Source organism: Erpetoichthys calabaricus, chromosome 12 (assembly GCF_900747795.2).
Source record: "Erpetoichthys calabaricus chromosome 12, fErpCal1.3, whole genome shotgun sequence".
Lineage (NCBI taxonomy): Eukaryota > Metazoa > Chordata > Cladistia > Polypteriformes > Polypteridae > Erpetoichthys > Erpetoichthys calabaricus.
Genome location: NC_041405.2, coordinates 108,507,511 through 108,529,720, shown reverse-complemented (window position 1 = coordinate 108,529,720; position 22,210 = coordinate 108,507,511). Strand labels below are relative to the sequence as shown.

The 22,210-nt window shown below is 38.9% G+C and overlaps 2 protein-coding genes across 3 annotated transcripts in view; one reads left to right on the top strand and one right to left on the bottom strand.

Moving 5' to 3' along the window:
- The window catches only part of sybl1 (synaptobrevin-like 1), a 307,369-nt gene that overhangs the window by 233,277 nt on the left and 51,882 nt on the right, over positions 1-22,210 (bottom strand). The gene's annotated exons all lie outside the window — the stretch shown is intronic.
- Positions 1-22,210, top strand: part of si:ch211-274f20.2 (calnexin) — a 55,626-nt gene that overhangs the window by 6,434 nt on the left and 26,982 nt on the right. Inside the window, exons 6-7 of the mRNA XM_028816885.2 lie at positions 13,400-13,589; positions 21,948-22,061. Coding sequence (XP_028672718.2) covers positions 13,400-13,589; positions 21,948-22,061 — 304 coding nt within the window. The remainder of the gene's footprint in view (positions 1-13,399; positions 13,590-21,947; positions 22,062-22,210) is intronic.

Here is a 22,210-nt window from a genome sequence, read left to right as displayed (position 1 = left end):
TGCAGACTCGATCCTCCCATATTTGTAGACCCTGGCCTAGAGAGGGCCGGACTGTCACAGCCTGTCAGGGCAGCGCTAAGCCTCCTCTCCAGGCGGACACTCAGAGCTGTGAGGTAAGCAGAAGATACTGTTAGTGGCCCCTGCCCCTTCTCGATCTGCGGTCATATTTGTGGTCTTAGTAGAAGATCCCTAAGCACATGTGTGTGACAATACATTGGTGTTTTGGAAAGCAGCACGTATTGTGCCTGGCGATATGCATGAATTTATTTATCTAAAACTATGGGGCTTCGCCCCCTGCTTGCTTCGCTCGCCAACCCCTGTGTTTGGTGTTCCGGATACACACTTTTAAGATTTTTTTCTTTTTTGAATTGTTGCTATTTCATTAGTTTCATTTTTATTTCAGAACTTCGTTAATATTTGGAATGTTTCGAGTCCCAACATGCTGAATCTTTTAAATGAGGTCCATGAGACATGTGTTTAATGACTTTGTACCATAATTCAGGATCGGTTTCTCTGTTTGGAATTTCAGCACAGACAAAATGATCTGCATCATCAGCAGTTAATCATTTTTTTTGCAAAGTAACCAATAACTGCATGTGAGGTAAAACACGTTTTTGAAATTCTCTGACTTAAACTTCAAAGCCTTACAATATTTACATACTTCTTATATATCACCTGTGTCCATATATTCGATCTCCATTCACCTTTTTATTATTTATCCGAGTATTAATTTTTCTTTGCGCTAATGCGATGTTTACTTTCTTTGTTTTGACACTTTAGTTTTTTCTGCTTTCATATTCTGTATTTTCTGCATATATTTTGTGCCTACGTTTTTTTTGAGTCTTTTGAATTCCAGTTTTCATTATCTCTAATCTGCTCTGCACGTGTTTGGCCTCCTTGTTTTTTAACCTCTTTATGACGTTTTACTTTGTTTTCTACTCTTTGTCTTTTATTTCTGACCTTGCTTTGTCCTGCTTTTTTTTAATGATACCTGGTCCGTGGTGATTATTTTCCCTTTTTTTCGAGTAATAATTTCCGTTTGTTTGCGCTACTGCGATCTTTACTTTCTTTTTTATATATATTTTCTAATTTTCCTGCTTTCATATTCTTTAACTTTCTCTGCATTTGTATCGCGCTGTTCTTTTTGAGCCTTTTGAATTCCACTGTTTTTATAATCTCATGTTTAAGGTCTCCGTGAGACGCTCCGTGGCCAATCTCTTTCGTCTTGTGGGTCTTTAAAGTGTCTTCCGTGATCTTCACGTGAAGATCACGTCTCATCTCCCTAGTCTTTCTCTCCCAGGATTTTTTTTTATAATAGAGAGACAGCTTACAGATCTCAATTGCAGTGACCTTGGATCAGGGGCACCTCCATAAGATTTTTAGTGGGTTGGTCAGGTAGGGCTAGTTGTTGTGGCACACTTAAAGTCTAGAGCATAGGCAAATTACAAGGTATAACAGTTATCAATAGAATAGCAGGATTACGTAATATCAATATTATATTAAAAACGGCAGAAATCAAATGATTCATGGACTTATTAAAAAGCAATTTGCAAAATTCCAATTTAAAGGAATTATCTGCAGTAGCTGCGGTGGGTTGGCACCCTGCCCAGGATTGGTTCCCTGCCTTGTGCCCAGTGTTGGCTGGGATTGGCTCCAGCAGACCCCCGTGACCCTGTGTTCGGATTCAGCGGGTTGGAAAATGGATGGATGGATGGATATCTGCAGTAGCCTACTACTGATGAATATTCATTCATCCATTCCAACCCGCTATATCCTATCTACAGGGTCATGGTGGTCTGCTGGAGCCAATCCCAGCCAACACAGGGCGCAAGTCAGGAAACAAACCCCGGGCAGGGTGCCAGCCCACCACAGACTTATGAATATTGTACCTAATAATTATAATGTGATAGGGGTATGTATTCTGTAAATAACTGGTGTACAATTAAGAGTGAATTATTTTTAATACTCTGACGTAACTAAAATGTGCCACAAATTAGATTTTATTTTCAATTTAAACTAATCACCATAAAACATATCTAACACAGGAGTAACTGGAGTATACAATCATACTTTAATAGACATATATTTGCATTCTCCATAAATCTCAACTGTCAGTCAAGAATTGAAATGAATTGGCAAGAGCATAATTAATGTCTGTCTGAAAAAGAGGTTGAATAGGAGCTTATAACTAATGTTAGATTCAGCTACATTATATGATGCCTACATGTAATTGATGTAACGCAGGTAAACTTAGCTTGCCTGTTACACTAACTGAGTAGCTAAAGTCAGCTAGTTGGCTAAATTAGTGTTACGTTACTTACTGTATCTCTTCTGCAGCTGCAGTCAGTGTCGCAAGTAGCCACCATTCAAACAAAATGACTTCAGCACAACAGTCCTCACAGAAGAACTGCCCAGCTTTTTCAGCAGCAGCACTCACATCAGCGGGAGTGGGAAACAAAGGGGTTCTTAAAACTTTTGATCTGATGACCCAAATAAGCATGTCAGTATTATGCTGAGGTCCAAGGTGGGAATTATTGCCATAATGACAGCAGAGCCATCCACAGACAAAAAACAATGACCACATAATAAAAAACAGTAAAATTCAAGAATATTTCTCAGACAAATTAACACTATATTGGAATGCCAACACAGTATTAATAACACAATAATTCTCATTCAAATCGAATAGATGCTTGGGGTATATCACTGCCAGTGTAAATGTTTAGTGTAAGCTTCAGTAAAGCAAAAACGAAATAAAGTCTGTATAGCAGGTGGAATGATATAGACAGGGCAATATGAATGGCCACTTAACTTAATCACTTGACTCATGGTTCTGGGTAAGGAATACAATACTTAAAAATAATGAATCAATTCCATTTATTTACCTTGTCTTTAAATAACATTATTTTTTAAAAATAACATTTTTCAAATGAAATCATGATTAATGACTCTTCTAAATGAGTTTGCAAATTGTTCAGCATATCCCTGTTATCTTTTAATTGAGTAAAAATGTTAAGTCATGTAGCTGTACTGTTACTAAAAAAAAACGTACATGCTACTTGTATCTTATACGGGTGGTAGGATACATCTTGATGAAGAATTCAGAGAACAACCGAGTCTGAAATGTTAATGCTACTTATCCACATCATGCTGAATGTCAAGAGCTCTGCTGCAGTCTGTCTCTCCCTTTTGAAATTTTGTGCTGTTCTTACAGTTCTCAGTGGTCCAACAAACATGTCCTTCACACTGCCAGGAGACTGATATTTATCAAACCACTTTAAAATAGTTTGATGAGAAGGAAAGCATCCTTGCTGAGGCATGTTGTGTTTACTATAAAATCTTCTATTCACTACAACACTCACCAGGAAAAGCAGATGGGAAGATGAGATGAGGTCTTCTTTTCACTTCTGTCACTAATTTGGATTTAAGGTGTGCCGTGAGGCTGAACATGCGATGTGGTACTGACTGTGTGTCCGTGGGCAAAGGGACTGCCTATAGCATAAAATGCGGTCATGGCACTATATATACCCCCAGCCTATTGACTCACCCCCACAACACCCTGAAAATTGTCACATGCTTGTGCTGCATCTCCTTTGTTCATTATGACATTTCAGACTAGCAGCACAGTGCCTTCATCTTGCAAACATGTCTTTTATGTATGTTCTCAGTTTGATCATTACACTTGTTGTATGAGCAGTGGTGTTGTGGTAGGAAATTTTAATATCTTAATTATATGTTGTTTATAACCACAATAAATATTACTCTAAACAGAGGGTGTTCTATATCACTCACCACATAATTCACACCCGGACAAACTCGCCAACCCCCGGCCTGCGATACGCGCCATCCACTTCGCGTCTCTGCCGCTTGCATATGTGGATTTCACTTTCACCAAACAACAAATCTTTTAATTCTCACAGATATGCCTCTTCATTGGGAAGAAACACTACTTTTCCCTGATGGCAACATGAATTAGACAATCTATGAGTCTCCAACTTAAAGTTTAAATCCAAACAATATATTCAATCTCTTTTCACTGTTCCATTATTTCACCAACTAATAATTTCCATTTGTTTGCGCTAATGCGATCTTTACTATCATTTTTTGAGACTTTCGAATTTTAATACTTTCATTATCTCTAACCAGCTTTGCATGTGTATTGTGCCAACATTTTTGAATTCTTTACGATGTTCTACTTTGTCATCTACTCTTTGTCTTTTACTTCCGGCCCCGGGCGTGGTTAAATCTCTTGGCACAAAGTCTCGTCTCACAGAATATGAAAGTATCTCTCTGAAAAAGTCACGTTTTGTCCCAAGATTTTTTTATTGTAATAGAGAGATATGGTGACCCATCACAAACAAGTCTGTGACCCAATAGTTTAAGAAATACTGCCGAAAAAATGACTGGAGGAAGAGTGCAATGCAATAAAATGTAACCGGTAATACTGCAACCAATGCCTCAAAAGTCTGTGCCCCAGTCAGTTTATAATATTTTTTATAGGGTGCAAACTGTAGTGGCTAGTGGGGTGGCTAGTGTTTATTGTATGGTAGCTGTGGTGACCCTTTGCCATGCCTTGGAGGTGTCATTGTCTTGAATGTAAAAAGGTCCTATCCAAATGAAAATTATTATTAGCAAGGACTAGGAGATGAAAAGATTTCAAGTGCAAAAGAATTAAATTAAGACAAGCAAAGTTCAAAGTCAAAAAAATGTCAAATGGCAAAATCAAAAAGTCAAAAAGAGAAAAGAAATGTCCTAACAGTTGTTACAATTCTTTTCTGTAACTGAGCTAATCTGAACATTCTCAAAGAGTGTTTTGGTTGTAATCTAAAAGCTTGGATGCTGAGTATTGTGCACTGTCATCATTTCAAATGACATCACAGTGTCACAGTATCATCACAAGACCCTCTCACATGATGCTATACATCACGCCCATGTGACTGGTAGTGGACATCGTTACCATAAACAGTACGGCCATCAAAGCAGCCAGACAGAGGTGGTGATTGTGTAAATAAAATGGTGTCAAGTTGACACGAAAGGGACATAAACATGAATAATAGCAATAATGATCAGCAGCCAGGTCACACAATGGGAAAATTTGGGGTACGATCAGGGCTGGAGTTACACATTTCTATGCCCTAGGCCAAAGCACATAATTCTGCACATAAAAAAGTTGATTTATAATTTTCAATTTAATATGTAATAGTTTATTTTTGAAACATATAAGCACTTAATACAATCTTTATAATCTTTGAACCACATTATATTTTTAATTCAAAACTACATTACTACACTACTTATGAAATTGCATAACATTAACACCTACAAAAAACTTTCCATCAAATTTCTTCAAGTCGTCTTAAATACTTACTAGAATTTTTTCCTTCGCACTTTTGTCTGTGAAAAGGCTTCAATTGTTTCATTGAAGTCGAGACCGGCTTTCAGGCTTACGGCCCTGAGGAAACTAAACAGTATATAAAAGTAGTAACAATATATTTTACGTACCTACTATCAGTAGATATGTACAGGTCAAGCGATATGAGCGTAATGAATCACTATTGTAACGCCAAATTTACTTTTTTTTTTAACATGTGGTTTATGCTGAGTGTGTGAGAAAGAAATAGCAAATGCTTTTTGCCTGTGACTGAGTAAGACAGCGCAAGCTGTAGAGATAGGCAAACTAAATGTACCGCTCAATTTATTTAATGTATATGGACGTAAATTTAAAAAACAGCATTTTATATGGGCTTTTCAAAATAATACTGAAAAATTTGTAAATATTTGGTTGTTATTTCTTCTGTATGCACCCTAGGCCATGGCCTAGGTTGGCCTTATGGGAAATCCGACCCTGGGTATGATCCCAGTAATCCCGTTTACTTCTCAACTCTGAAAAGGGGAAAAATGGCAACAGAAACAACCCTGACAGCAAAACATCTCAGATTTCTGTTGGTTTGACAAATGCAATGCATTTTATTACTACAAATGTTTGTGATGTGCCATTTGTTGATACCAACTGATATTATAGTTTCCTTTATTATTGCTAAAAACTGGAGAATATATTATATTTCTATCCATCCATCCATTATCCAACCCGCTGAATCCGAACACAGGGTCACAGGGGTCTGCCGGAGCCAATCCCAGCCAACACAGGGCACAAGGCAGGGAACCAATCCTGGGCAGGGTGCCAACCCACCGCAGGACACACACAAACACACCCACACACCAGGGCCAATTTAGAATCGCCAATCCACCTAACCTGCATGTCTTTGGACTGTGGGAGGAAACTGGAGCGCCCGGAGGAAACCCACACAGACACGGGGAGAACATGCAAACTCCACGCAGGGAGGACCCGGGAGCCGAACCCAGGTCCCCAGATCTCCCAACTGCGAGGCAGCAGCGCTACCCACTGCGCCACCGTGCCGCCCTATTATATTTCTATATTTATTATTTTATATAATAAAAGTTAATTAGTGTTGCTATGGTAGGTTTACAAATGGTAACAAAGAAAACACCCATAGATGTGTGCCAAAACTACATACAGTGAATAATAATAAATATATCTTAAATATGCACACTTTGAGATGTGAATTACAGATGAAAAAGCAAACAAAAAATCCATCCTTGAACCTCTGTCAAATTGACACCCCAAATCAAAAGCTTTAACTAAATTTGAAATGAAAGCACTTCGGATTGAGTTAAAATCCCAGATATGACTCCCAGCTGGAAAGGAGAAGGAAGTGCACCCTAGTTTAAAAACCAATAAATAATTAAAATAAAGGGAACAAAACCTAATAATAAACATGAAAAAGTGTCACTCTTTGATAAATAACTTGTAGATGAATGATCAAATACAATTAAAATAAAATTAAAATCTGGAGTTTACTGAAAACTCTAATGACAGTGTATCTGTCAGTAGTGCTCACATATTTGTCTGTCTAAACCAGCAGAAAGCACCACCTCCCAATAGAATTGCTTCCATTCTCTCTATATTCTGTCTGTACTGAGCACAAGGTTTCAGCGAAATAATAACAAATGTTATTTAATCTAAACCTGGATAAGTTTATTTGCAGAGAAACCGGACTTATCAAATCCTTCCAGTTAAAGTGGATGAAAACATACAACCGAAATGACTGAAATCAATGGCACATAGCAATCTCCTTATCAGGTAGTTAGCCTTGAGCAGATACAGAGTTCAGTGAGTGCTACAGGTGGAAAGAGTGTGGAAGAAATGCAAGTGAGCCTTTGCAGGTGGCAAGTTTCAAAAGGAGCTGAACCAGGAGAACCCAAAGAAGAGTGAGAAAAAGAACCCAAGATGCTTTAAAACTCTCTTTTATACAGTACCTGGTCACATAAGATTTAGAGAAACAAAGCAATGGTTGCATCCTTTGTGACTGAGAGTCCCAAAGCTTGTAGGTCCCAAACTGTACTTCCAAAAATGTCCATTAATAGATAGATAGATAGATAGATAGATAGATAGATAGATAGATAGATAGATAGATAGATAGATAGATAGATAGATAGATAGATAGATAGATAGATAGATAGATCTTTATTGTCATTGTCACTTTTACAAAGGAACAACGAAATTGAAGGTGCAATCGACTCAGTGTGAGGAATAAGAGTTAAAAAGACAAAAAGACAAGAAGACAGAATATAATAACAAACCGAATAGTAATAAACTAGGGGGCTCCGCCCCCTGCTCGCTTCGCTCGCCAACCCCTGGTGTTGGGAATGACAAAGAGCGTGATGTATGAATGAGATATAGAATAGTGTGACGGTGTAGATGATGCAAATAGAAAGCAAACAATAAAGTGTGTGGCACAGTGTAAAGGTTTATTTGAAAATTTCTTTGTACACGCCGTTTAAGTGTAAAAGGTAATTCCAGCTCAGAAATTGTAAGGTCAATGAAGATGGTTATTGTTGTGATCAGAGTCAAGTTTGTCAGAGCTTAGAAAGAGTTGTGTCTCTCCAGGAAGTAATGGAATGACTTGGGTATTTATGTTTTCCACATTAATATTTTTTGGACATAATATAGTGCGTTGTGTTAAAAGGGGCATTTGGTCTAATGAGATTGCTGTTCCAAATCTCTCTGTAACTAAGTCGTCGCAGATAAAGGCTTGAGGAATTGTAATAATATGTGGCTGAAGTCCATCTGTATTGGTGAGTGTACCATCTCTCAGTTGTAATAAGCAATTGTTATGATCTGGTTCTGGACATCGTATCTTTTTTACCAACTGTATCTTTTGAAAGCAATGCCAATTGTCTGCGTATTTTAAGGTGCACTGAACAATAGCTGAGCGCATGGCATCTGGAAGAATAGCTAATCACTGTCTAAAATCTCCTCCTCATAAAAGTACCTTTCCTCCAAAGCGAATATTATTATTCATAAACGTTTGTAGAAGTTTATGAATGGTGTTGAGTAAGTGACTGGATGCCATTGTACATTCATCAATAATTAACATTTTTTCAAGACGGATGTCACGTGCAGTGCCACCGTTAATGTTCATAGTGGATACCGATTTGTAGGATCTAATGCAGTTGATAAAGATTTCACTTTCAGGTACATCGTTAGTTAGAAGCTTCTGTAGATATTCAGGATATGAATGTAAAGGAGGCAGTCTAATTTGACCCTTTTGACAACAACGTGTAAATGTATTACTTGTATTGCCAGTTGTTTCTTCAGGGAAGTGAACTGAATGACAATGATTGCAAATGACATTCATTAATCCGAATGAATTTTCCTGGTGTATGTTTTGCTTGTGCCGTTTGAGAGGCACGTTGTTGCATGTGTAGTATTTGGGACGTGTTGTTTCGGAGCTGTAATCGATTTGCCTGTGCTGTGTGAGAAGCCCGTTGTAGCCTTCCTTGCCGTTAACGTATGTCTGAGACGGGAGGTGTTTCGTTTTGAATCCGTGCCTGTTGCGATGCAGCACTTTGATTGATAGTTTGCGTCATGTGGATCTAGGATGTAGATTTGTGCATATTTGCATTGTTGATTTGTTTCAGGGTGCACTGTTCCAATGCGATGCAGTATTTGTGCACATATGGGAAAGCAGTATGGGCCATTGCCTTTTGGTGGCCTGATATTTACTCCGGTAGATGCAAAAGCAAATGAACTATTGTAGGATCTAATGCAGTTCATAAAGTTTTTACTTTTAGGTACATCGTTAGTTAGAAGCTTTAGTTGAGCTTTGCGTTTTTGGAGTCGAGACATTTTTTCTTTTAGAAATATCGATAAGTAATAAGGAGTATTGCACTCACTGTTAATATGGAGCCTTTTCTGCGGTTGAACGGTTAATAGTGCCTTATGGTAATGAGATCCACCTATGCTGCATAGCCGTCTATTTTGTTGTTTCTTTCGTGTTCGTGTGTTTGTTCCTGTTATCCTTTCCTTTTCGTTTTGTACCCGTGACCGTGTATTCATGACTTGTTTCTTTCTCAGCATGCGAAATATGGATAAGTAATAAGGAGGATCGCACTCACTGTTAATATGTTTCCTTTTCTGCAGTTGAACGGTTAATAGTGCTTTATTGTAAGGAGATCCACCAATGCTGACACCTATGCTGTCTAGTGTGAAGGTGTTGACGTTCACTTTAGAATATGTGGCTTTGGGTGTCACTTCTTATGGATGTGTGTAGGGGGGGGGGGGTGAGGATTGTTGTTGCGCGAGCGTCTTCTTTCTTTTTGTGTTCCTGTGTCTTGTTGAATCCCCCTCTTTGTGTGTGTCCCGTCCCTCGCTTGTAGGGTCTGTGGGGTGGTTTTGTGTTCTTTTTTTTTGTGTTCCATGGGCTTGTTGAATCCCCCTCTTGGTGTGTGTCCCGTCCGGTGCCTGTAGGGGGGGGGGGGGGGGGGGGGGTGCCTTGCTGTTGTGCGCGAGCCTCTTTTTTTTTTTTTTTTTTTGGGTCTAGTTTCGTGTGCAATGTGTTTCGTGCTTTGCCTGCGTTTGACTACTTTTTTATGTGCCTTTTCCTTTTTTCGGTGCTCGTTGCGCTTCATTTCTTTGACTCCTTTTTTCTCTTTTTTCTGTGCTCACTCCTTTTTTCTGTGGTCTTGTCCGCCTCTCGCGGCCTCTTTTGTCCCCCTCTCGCGGCTCCTCATCCGCCTCTCGCGGACTCTTTTTGCGCCTGCGCAGTACGTCTTTTTGCGGCTACGGCCCATGGCCGGATGTCCCTGCGTCCATCCGGTTTAGCATTCTCGGTTAGTAATATGGATATACAAATTGCACTTGTTGACTTAAGGTCTATATTGCACATTGGAAGAATAATATGGAGCAGTTTTATTCTGAGTTCAGGGCCATGATTGCTTTCGGATAAAAGCTGTTTTTAAGGCGGTTTGTCCTAGCTTTCATAGCTCTGTATCTCTTGCCCGATGGCAAAAGCTGGAAGAGGCAATGACCGGGATGTGATGAGCCCTGTGAAATGTCTATTGCTTTGTTGCGGCTTCGGGAGGTGTAGATTTGTTCCAGAGTGGGGAGGGTACAACCAATTGTTCTCTCCGCTATCCTGACGACCCTGTGGAGCGCTTTCTTTTCTGAGGAAGTGCAGCTGCCGTACCACACGCACAGTCCATACGTGAGCACACTCTCGATGGAACAATGATAAAAAGCAAGGAGCAGATTTTTTGGGAGGTGGTTCTTTCTGAGAATTCTCAGAAAATACAGTCTCTGCTGCGCCTTCTTTAGCAGCTCCTTGGTGTTGACGCTCCAGGTCAGGCCATCCTCCAGCTCCATACCCAGAAACCTGAACACCGGGACCCTCTCCACACAGGCCCCGCCAATGATGAGTGGCTGGATGTCAGTTTTGTTTTTCCTAAAGTCAATAACAAGCTCCTTTGTTTTTGGGGGAAATCCTGTCAAAAACCCTGGCTAGCAGGGTTGCCAGATTTCCAAAATCTCAGATTAGGACAGCCATATCAAGCAATCAAAGAAAAGATGTTAAGGAACTAAAGAAGACAAAAAAATAGATCATTTTAATTAAATGATAATATTCATATATATAAACGTCTATGTGTGGAAGTGTGTGTGTCTGTCTGTCTGGCCTGGAAGTGAGAGGTGGAGTTGGGGTAAGGGCTTCACCTCCTAGGATACACAAGCGAGGCCAGCACATCGGCAAAACGAAACCTCCGAAGAGTCACTCGCTTATCCGCTAATACAGAAGCGAGGCGAGCACATTGGCAAAACGATATCCCTGTTACTTTTCCTTCCGCTGCTAATACACAGGCGAGGCAAGCACATCGGCAAAATGAAACTTCCTAGGATAGAGACGCCCAGAGTAGTTCCTTTCAATTACTTGACATCTCTACATTTCAGTTTTTTTCTGATAATTTCAATAGTTTCTAGGACACCGTGCTTTTTACAGCACAGGCTTACACAGTTAGTAGATCTATAAACATGAATAATCTAAATATATAAGTATATGTAAATAAGTACATATATAAAATAGTCACAGAATGATCACAATAGTTCACTTATACGACCTACCTTTGATAGTCGAAAAGTCTATCATCCATCCATTTTCCAACCCGCTGAATCCAAACACAGGGTCACGGGGGTCTGCTGGAGCCAATCCCAGCCAAAACAGGGCACAAGGCAGGAACCAATCCCGGGCAGGGTGCCAACCCACCGCAGGACACACACAAACACACCCACCTACACACCAATCATACACTAGGGCCAATTTAGAATTGCCAATCCACCTAACCAGCATGTCTTTGGACTGTGGGAGGAAACCGGAGCACCCGGAGGAAACCCACGCAGACACGGGGAGAACATGCAAACTCCACGCAGGGAGGACCCAGGAAGCAAACCCAGGTCCCCAGATCTCCCAACTGCGAGGCAGCAGCGCTACCCACTGCGCCACCGTGCCGCCCGAAAAGTCTATCAGTATCACGTCATTTTCAAAACGAGTTACATGCGAGCTTGAGCAGCCATGATGAGCACCAGAAATGTACGACGATACAAGCACATGACGTACACAAACACACATGATTCAAACACTCGGATTCAGCTGACAGTTACAAATTTTATTCATAAAAGGTGATACGCCAGGCAATCTGCAAAAATTTGGCGAGCCGCTTGAACTAGATATTTAATATGAAAAACATAAATAAATGGCTCAACAAAGAACAAAATCAACATAAAACATGACTTTGAACCCTAGAACCCTGAACAACTAATAACTTACCAAATGTCATGTTATTTGTCTGATTATTACTACGTAGCTAATACAGAGATATACTAACTGAAAAGGTCCTAATCACTTATCTTGTATCCTCTTTAAGGTCTATGCCAGTGGTTCTCAAACTGTGAGGCGGGACCCCCTAGGGGGGCGCGAAGTAACAAAAAGGGGGACGCGAAGATGTGAAAAAAAGAAAACAAGAATCGAAAATATGAAAAATACATCTATTGAAACCAAAACAAATTAACTTAAACTACATTCTGATACTAGAAAAATAGAGTTAGATAAATGTTGATAAAAGTAGGTATAATAAAATATGCATCTATGATATATCATTAATTAAAAAAGAACAAATTGGTATTAGTGGGCTCCTTTCAAAAAAATGTTAGGGGGGTGCGATTAAAACTGTTATGAAAACTCGCAAATACTTAAAGGTTGAGAAACGCTGGTCTATGCACACTATTTCATCTTAAGCTTGAAACATGAACTGTCTATTAACCCTGGCACTATATACGAGGATGCTTTTTGGTATTTGCACATATCCCATCAGCCTATACATTAGTCTGTTTGCTATCAGACTCATCAACCTATTAATGTGCTTTCTTCCAGGAAAACTCTCATCATCCGTGCCATGTTGTTTTTTGTCATGTGCCTTTTTAGCTTTTTCCTATAATAAGATCTACATTTCTATTCTATTCTATTCTGTTCACTTAGAAGCTGCACCTTATTTAAATAAACCTATGTTCCATTATTAAAATATCACACAAAAAAAATCATATGAGTTTTGTTTAACAAACTGTAAAAGGCTTTATTTTTCACCAATGTACAGGTACAACCAAATGTATAAAATGGCAGTGTCATAATGTCACCATAATGAAGTTTAAATCAATGCACAGAAAAACAAACGCTACTGTACATGTGTAAAAATTGTATGGTATGCTCCAAATAATTTAAAAGCTGTAGCCTATTGTTGAAAGGCATGAACAGGCACTGAAAAATGTAAATGGCTTCTTATTCATGTGTGGCCTATAGATTATGGCACATAAGCAATTCAGATGTTCATTATTTTTGTCCATGGAGATCCAGCTTCAGGGGCCCCCAACTAAATTCCATGTATTTTTTGTCATCCAAAAAAGTTATCTTGCTAATAAAACACAATTTTAAAATAGAGATAACCAAAATGTGATTTGTGATCTTACTCAAAAGTTTCCTGTTCTTTTTTTCAGTTCTATATCCAGACAACCATTTCAAAATCCTCATTGACCAATCAGTGATTAACGAAGGCAGCCTATTGAAAGACATGTCCCCACCAGTCATTCCCCCAAAGGAGATCGAAGACCCTGAAGATACTAAGCCGGAGGATTGGGACGATCGAATTCAGATTCCTGATCCAAATACCCGCAAACCACTGGACTGGTAATGACTAATAATACAGTAACATACAGTCATCCCTCTTAGATAGATAGATAGATAGATAGATAGATAGATAGATAGATAGATAGATAGATAGATAGATAGATAGATAGATAGATAGATACTTTATTAATCCCAATGGGAAATTCTTGGTCCATTTCACATTTTATTGTGTGAAAATATGGAATTTTAAAGAATTTTTGATTTGTCAACTTATTTTAAACCAAGAAAATTCAACAAATCCTTCCCATTCAAATAAAAATTTCAAATATTAAAAGACGGATGTTGCGTGGCTCCACCCCAGCCCCTTCTCCCCCATTTAGCTTTTCCCAGCCCCACCCATTTTAATCTGTTGCTTAGCAATGATAATTGGTCTGCAGTCACATGATGTGGTTTTCAAGAGGAATTATAAACTGAACTGGACTTTCCTTCCTTCCCCTGCTTTAACATTCTGCTTGGGTTCCTTCGTGAAATCCTGAACTCGAGTATTCTGGTGCTTGCTGTCTTCAGCCTGTTTTTTAAGTTTTTGATCCTGCCTTGTGTTTTGGGTTTTGTGCCTGCAGCTCTATTCCCTGTATTTGATCACTCTCTTGATTTATGATTTTTTTTCTTTTCACAGCAATCTCATTGCTTACCTGCTGCCAATGCTATTCTCCTGCTTACTACCATACCATATTATGAGCTACCAGTAACGGTGCACTGCATGTTGCACTTGACTTGAGCATTCCTAGCTTTCATCCTCTTTCTCTGTCCATTTAGCATTCGTTTGCTCAGAGGTTGATGTACTTGCTGCTTCCTGAGCAGCTCTTCTTTTCTTCACCCTACTGGCCTGCTCCTTCTCTTCTTTCGTCTGCATCTTTTCATGTTAAAACTGATTAAGTCAGTGTGTGTGTTGCAATTACTTAGTACGTTTTCCTTAATTTTTCACTTAAGCTGGCACTTAAGTCTTCAATCTGCCTCAAGAATGATTTAAGATATGAAGAGGTAGGGGAAGTGACGGCGAAGGTGGTAGGGATGAGAATGGCGCCTGTACTTATGCACTGCTCGGCCACCCTGCTGGCCACTGTCGAGAGTTGATTCTACAATAAAATAAAATAAAAATAAAGAGAGGAATAAACTTGGAGGTCAATCATCATCCCAAAAGCGGACAGTAGACGTCACATAGTATATGTGTACTAAATTTCAGGTCAATAGTTTGCGAACTACAGGTGATTTAAAATCCTGGACAGACAAACGAATAGCCACAGTAGCGTATTATATAAGAAGATAAGCTATGACCAGAAAGAGCACCTTTCAATGAAAAACAAAATGTTAAATAAAATTGAATCTCTAGTTTGTTTTTCATGTGTCAGAAATTTGAAAATACAAGCCGAAATTCATAGACTGAACAAATGAGGGTCTAACAATCAAATTAGCTTCCATCAAATGGTCTAACCGTAAATAATAGTCTTGAATGCTTAGTTCAAACCCTTTAATTCTTAAACCAAAACTTTTAATTTTTAATACTTTTTGGAGAGATTGTTCTCTTAATTCTTAAGTACAATAAGGATAACCTTCAACTGAAGAGTTAAACAGGCCACATCTGGTGAATCATGAATTGACTGACATGCAAAGACATGATGCAATGTGACATAGCATGACCTTATCATGGTGGCAATAAATAAAGAATAGAAATATTAAAGAAATAAAATGTGGAAAAACACCAAACTGCATCAAAAGACATTTAATCCACTGCAGGTCCTGACACCAGAAAAGAGTGATAGGGCAACGATGCACTTTCATGTCTGTTTGGCAATTGCAAAGAAAAGGTCAACGACTCTGAAGGCGCAGTCAGTGGTACAGCGCAATGCTTGTAGAAGTCTTGGTAACCTGTTAAATATACAGAAATGTCTTTCACAGGAAGTCCATGTTAAATATATAATATATGTAATAGTCAGTTAGTAAATGTCAAAAGAAAAGGTACATCAGGAAGAAAAAATGAATATTCAAAGTCAATGTGTTAAAGTCATTATATGAAAATTGCAATCTCCCATTGCATAGTAAGTCCAGTATAGAAAAATGTACAAAACATGACCCAGTTTTGGCTTTATGAAGACTTGGATGTCTCCCAGCTACCCAGGAAACTCATGAGAGAGACCATTCAGAAGAATACAGTAGCCTCCAAAGGACTGTAGCAAGTGATGAACAACACAGGCACGTTTCAATAGCATAAAGTTTTGTGAAACTGACACTAAAATTCGTTTCACATATGATTTCACAACTGAGAAATGTGAAATTCATAAAAGAGATTTATACTGCCTTCTAAAGCCTTGTTCACACTTCTGTATTTGGCTGTGTTGAAGAATGTGTCAATTTCAAAGTCACTTATTGAAAAATATCCACTTTTTTAAAAAAAATTGACTTTTTATATATTTTAAGATATCTTGAAAAGAATTTGAGATATCTGAAAATGTGCAGGAAGCTGTTTTGAGGTTTACGGAAAGGCATCTGAGGTACCTTAAATTGGATATATGAAAGTGCTATTCAAGATATCTTGAAATATGTTCTTCATCCATCCATCCATCCATTACCCAACCCGCTATATCCTAACTACAGGGTCACGGGTGTCTGCTGGAGCCAATCCCAGCCAACACAGGGCGCAAGGCAGGAAACAAACCCTGGGCAGGGCACCAGCCCACCGCAGGAAATACTAATAATTCTTTGCATTTATATAGCGCTTTTTCTCACTACTCAAAGCTCTCAGCAATTGCAGGTTAAGGGCCTTGCTCAAGGGCCCCACAGAGCAGAGTCCCTGTTGGCATTTATGGGATTCGAACTGGCGACCTTCCGATTGCCAGTGCAGATCATTCTTACCTTTTCAAATACATCTTAAAAAGTATTTGAGGATCCTGAAATATAATTTAATATATCCTGAAATACACTTTTAGATATCTAAAATAGAGCAGAGACACATTTCAAGTTATTATTAAATGGATTTGAGAGATCTAAAAATATATAATGAGGTTTCAGAAATACATTTTAAAGTATCTTAGCTACATTTCCATAACTGGTTAAATAACATCCAGAGCATTATCTGAAATGCATCTCATTAAGATATCTCATTTTTATGATATCTCAAACACATTTCCAGATGTCTTAAAATAGGCAATTTTACATAAAGTCACTTTGAGATTTCCTGAATTGTATTTCAAATATCTCAAAATGCCTACAGACTTTTTTTAATGACATCTCAATATACAGTATATTGTATGTATATTTGAGTTATCGCGAAATGCATGGGAGCTTATTTCAAGATACCGTATCTTGAAATCTATTTGAGATATCTTAAAATACATTTAATATATCTTAAGGTAGAGGTCTTTTCAGATAACTGTAATTCATTTTAAGATATCGTACTGCATTTTCAGATGTCTGTGAATGTTAATTTGGCTTGCTGTACAGCAAGACTGTGCAGCAGTCCAATTTACAGTAACTGCACAATTTGCTCAGGTGTTCAGCATTCCAGAAAAACACATCCATCATCTTGTACAATCCATTCCTAGATGACTTCATGCTTTTACAAAAACCCAGGAAGGCGTAACACTCTATCAAATAGGTAATAATAATAATAATAATAATAATCTCTCTATTATAAAAGGAAATCCCGGGACAAGACTTTCTCTGAGATAATTTCAACTCCCGTGAGAGATAATTTCAGGTCCCACGAGACGAGACTTTTTGTCAAGTCCCGCCCTCCTCTCAAACATTTACAACCATGCCCTCGGTCCACTTACTTCTCATTTGTGTGAATGCTATTGTCAGACACAGTTCCTGCGCTCTCAGCCTCAAGCAGGGTCGGAAATAAAAGACAAAGAGTAAAGGATAAAGCAGAAATGTGTAAAGAGGTTAAAAAACGTTGCCGTGATACACATGCAGATAAGGTTAGCGATTATGAAAGTACTAAAATACGACATTCTCAAAAAACTGATAGTAAATATCGCATTAGTGCTAACGAATAGAAATTATTACTCTGTGAAATAACAGAACAGCGAAAAGAGATCGATTATATGGACATAGGTGATATGACGAAGTATGTAGATATTGTTTGGCTTTAAACTTTAAGTCGGAGACTTGTAGATCGTCTAATTCGTGTTGCCATCAGGAAAAAGTAGAGTTGCTTTCAATGAAGAGGCGTATCTGCAAGAATTAAAAGATTTGTTGTTTGGTGAAAGTGAAATCCACATATGCAAATGGCAGAGACGCGAAGTGGCTGGCGTGTAGCACAGGTCCAGGGTTTGGCAAGCAAAGTGAGCAGGGGGTGAAGCCCCCTAGTAATAATAATAATAATAATGCCTTATAAACTGGTGCTTCATTGTATATGTACAATAATAGACTTCTGGATTTAATTTCAGGATTTACGAAGTAGTAATTAAAGTCACCCAGCTGAGTTACCCAGCATTGCCAAGGAGGGAGAGGAGGAAGGCATTGCAAATTATATATTACCATACTGTTTTATTACCCTTACTAGACAATAAGCCCGTTATAATAACGGGCGCTAGAACAGTAGTGCATAAACATTAGTAGGAACAGTCTATATTAAATAGCAAGGAACCTTGACCTCATTCTGTTTCTTGTCATAATTTTTTTTTGTCAAAAATATTTTTGCAAGAAGCCTAAAGTAAAATAATAATAAAAATAAAATAGAAACATATATGACAATATAGTAAGTATAATTAATATTACATTTATCCTCTCCTCTGTGGCTGTTGATTGATGTGTTATCTGTTTGAAGATCTCCTATCCTGCCTCTTTTTATTTTAGCTTGCTGTGGCGTCTCTCCAGCAAGTATTGTGCAGTTCCCCAGCAAGTATTTTAATCTGTGGTGGCGTGCAGCTGATTATTGTATGTGTGGCTTCTCCCCAGCAACGGATTTTATGTGTGCGAAAATAAATCTACTTTTAAAAGTCATCTTATTGTAATATCATGAAAATTCGTATATTTAGGAAAACCCCTTCAATGACTGACACTTTACACTTTACCGGGCCAAGCTTCTTAATCGCAAATCTGACATCCTCAGAGTGGACACTTGCACAACAACAAACACTAATCCCACCTCTTTGGGGAAGCTGGTATCCGCGTCTCAGTACCCAATTGGATTTTTCGTGCCTTATGTTTTAGGTGTTACCTCATTTACCGAAATCCGATTGGATTGGCCGCGCGATATTTTATAGGTCCTGCCCTCTCTGTCTTGTGTGACGCGTTAGGCGGCCTTTGAAGCATCTGCTATAGGCCGGTGACTCTGCCACTCTTTCCGCCCTTCCCTGTACTTCCGCCTTGTCCGTAATATGCGTTTAATTTTCTGTCACAACAGTGGGCAATCAGCAGAGTCTCCCCAGGAACTGATGTAATGTGTGGCGTGCAGCTGATAATCGTGGCTGTGACGTCTCTCCAGCAAGTACTGTGCAGTTCCCAAGCAAGTATTTTAATCTGTGCTGGCGTGCAGCTGATTATTTATGTGTGGCGTCTCCCCAGCAACAGATTTTATGTGCGCGGCCGCGAGTACCCAATCAGCACTCTCCCAAGCAATGATGTCCTTTATTAAAGAGTGCCCCGCGCATGCGCTCTTCACCAGAAGACACACACACACGGACACATGGATGCACACAGGGATTTTATTAAAGAGGATACATTTTGTATTGGGTACATAACCACTTCTAGCGTTCTGAAGCTTCTTTGAGTAAAATACCTTAAAGTTTTTAACTCCTGCACCAAAAAACTCAAATTGGACTAACAGTAAGCATGCTCACCACAACATCCCACATGGTGCTGTTTCTCTTTTAGGAGATCACACTGTAGCATTGCACAACACCTTATGTTTTGATCTTCCGGCTCTCTTTCCTGGCTTTGCTTATTTCCAAACTTTTCTAATGAATTTAACATGAACAAAATCATTGTGCTTAGACTAATTATGTTCAGTGACTCCAATTTGTTATGAGATCTGAGTCCGCTGTGGGGGCACAATCATTTACGCCACCCCAAGCCTCCCTCACCTCACTTTTAGGAGTGAATTGCTGAAACGTAGATGTCAAAAACCAGACTTACATAGCTTCAAATAGACTATAACAGAGAAACAGTGCTTGGCCGGTTGTAATGATCGTGTAATGGTGAGAGATTACGCTTGTGATTCCACTTTGCAATAAATACTTCATAGATACTGTATATGGATCCACAGCAAAAACAGTGAAGGAAAAGCTTGTTTAAAGAAAAGGTAAAATGAAATGGGTGGGAATTAAATTCAGATCTCCTGATTGAAAAGCAAGCATGCTAACCATCATACCACTGTCATAACCTACATGGTGCTGTCTCACTGTTGATCGATCACACTGTAGTATTTCTTCTCACTCCAAGAGGCTCCCACCGCTGCATTTATATTTCAAGAACATAACTTATGGTGATACGTTCCATAAATTCCAAAAAAGTTGGAACAGTGTGGAAAATACAAATAAAAACAAAAAGTGACTTGTAAAGTGTATTCTCCCCGTACAATATTGAAAACAGTACAACAGCACGTTATTTGATGTTTTATCTTATGAATTGTTTTTTTGCAATATATACTCATACCAAATCTGTTGACTGCAACACCCTGTGAAAAAGCTGGAACAGTAAAGTGTTTACCACAGTGTAACACCATCTTTTCTTTTAATAGCACCTACAGTATTACACTTTTGGGCACTGAAGACACAAGCAAGTTTAGCAAGCAGAATTTTCCCCATTCATCCATTACGCAGTCCTTTTGACACAGTCTTGACACAAGTCAAGACTGCAGGCTCTGCTTAGGCAGCGATGCACTCGTAGTCCGGACAGAATGTGGTTTGCTGTTGTAGGGATGTCCCTGAATAAGACAATGTCTAGTGGGTGGCTTATGTTGCTCCAAAATGTGTTTATATCTTTTTTATTAATTGTGCCCTCACAGATGTAGATGTAGACATTAACTCACCTCCATACCACACCCTCCTTACCATGATAGACGCTGGCTTGTGGAACTGACTTTGATAACAGCTTAGATGGTCCCTTTGCTCTTTAGCCTGGAGAACACAATGGTCAGAGATCACACCCATTCAGAAGGGGTTTTTGGCCTTGGCCTTTATGCATCATGGCACCTAATGAATCCCCCTTCTGCAAAGAATACAGATGAGATTTGAATTGATTCCTTGAAGCTTTTAATTAATTATGCACTGTCCATCCATCCATCCATCCATCCATCCATCCATCCATCCATCCATCCATCCATCCATCCATCCATCCATCCTCTTCTGCTTATCTGAGATCGGGTCACGGGGGCAGCAGCTTGAGCAGAGATGCCCAGACTTCCCTCTCCCAGGTCACTTCTTCTAGCTCTTCTGGGAGAATCCCAAGGCGTTCCCAGGCCAGCTGAGTGACATAGTCCCTCCAGCGTGTCCTGGGTCTTCCCTGGGGCCTCCTCCTGGTTAGACATGCCCGGAACACCTCACCAGGGAGGCACTGTAAATTATGCACTGTAGAGGGTGAAATGCCCCAAGTCCTGCTGATTTATCATTTGTGAACATTGTTGTCTATCTGTTGGCAAATTGGCGAGCCTCAATCTATCCTTCTTCATAAAGGACAAGAACTTTTTTGCTGGCCTCATATATACTGTATTATAACATGACTGCCTCACCTTTTCGCATCTTCTTGTTATTTCAACTTCTCATGTCGTTGTTAGTCCTAAGCTACCCAGTCCCAATTTCTTTGGAAAATAGACATCACTTTCAGAATAAACACATCTTCAAAAAAAAGCTTTTATTTGAATACAAGTCAAAGTATATTTACAAATTTTCGTTTTTCCATACGGGCCAACCGTTTTTGCAACTGGACCTGTATCTGTGTGCCAAATGTTGAGTTCTATGACTAGGAAAACAATGCTGTGCATAAAGAACAAACAAATACACATTAATTGTGTTTTACAGATATAAAGGTTAATTTAAAAGGACCTGTAGTCTTCTATTTTGCTTTTGACAGTAAATAATTTAAAAACACTGTAGTTATAATTAAATGTATTAAGTACTAGTAATTTTAAGCAGCAAAATGTGAAAAACTCCAAGGGGCCACGTACTTGGTGAAGGCACCATAAAATAAGGTACTGCGATTTATTATTGTACAAATTCTTCTCATATAATCACTTAAACAATAAACCCGTTAATAATCTGGATGTGTTACTTGTTTCCCTGTTATATCCAATATGCTAAAACACTGTATATAGCTTGAAAAACCTTTTCTCTATGTACCAATCAGATCATTCAGAAACAAAACTGAACAGGAGTAAAAAAACAAGGATACCAATAACTGTATTTCTCCACTCTGAAGGGATGACGATGCCCCTCGTTGGATTCCTGATCCTACGGCTGTGAAGCCTCTGGGCTGGTTGAATGCAGAGGACCCATTTATTTCTGACCCAGATGCAGAAAAGCCAGAAGACTGGTAAGCAAATTCTTTCTCAAAGTAAACCCACTTGCTGCCATTTTCTTTTAATATAAATGAATTGTTTAATAAGCATTGTGTAATGTCCTCATTCATTCATTTTCTCAATGCAGTATTTTTAATGCAATACTGGCACTGGAGAGCTACAG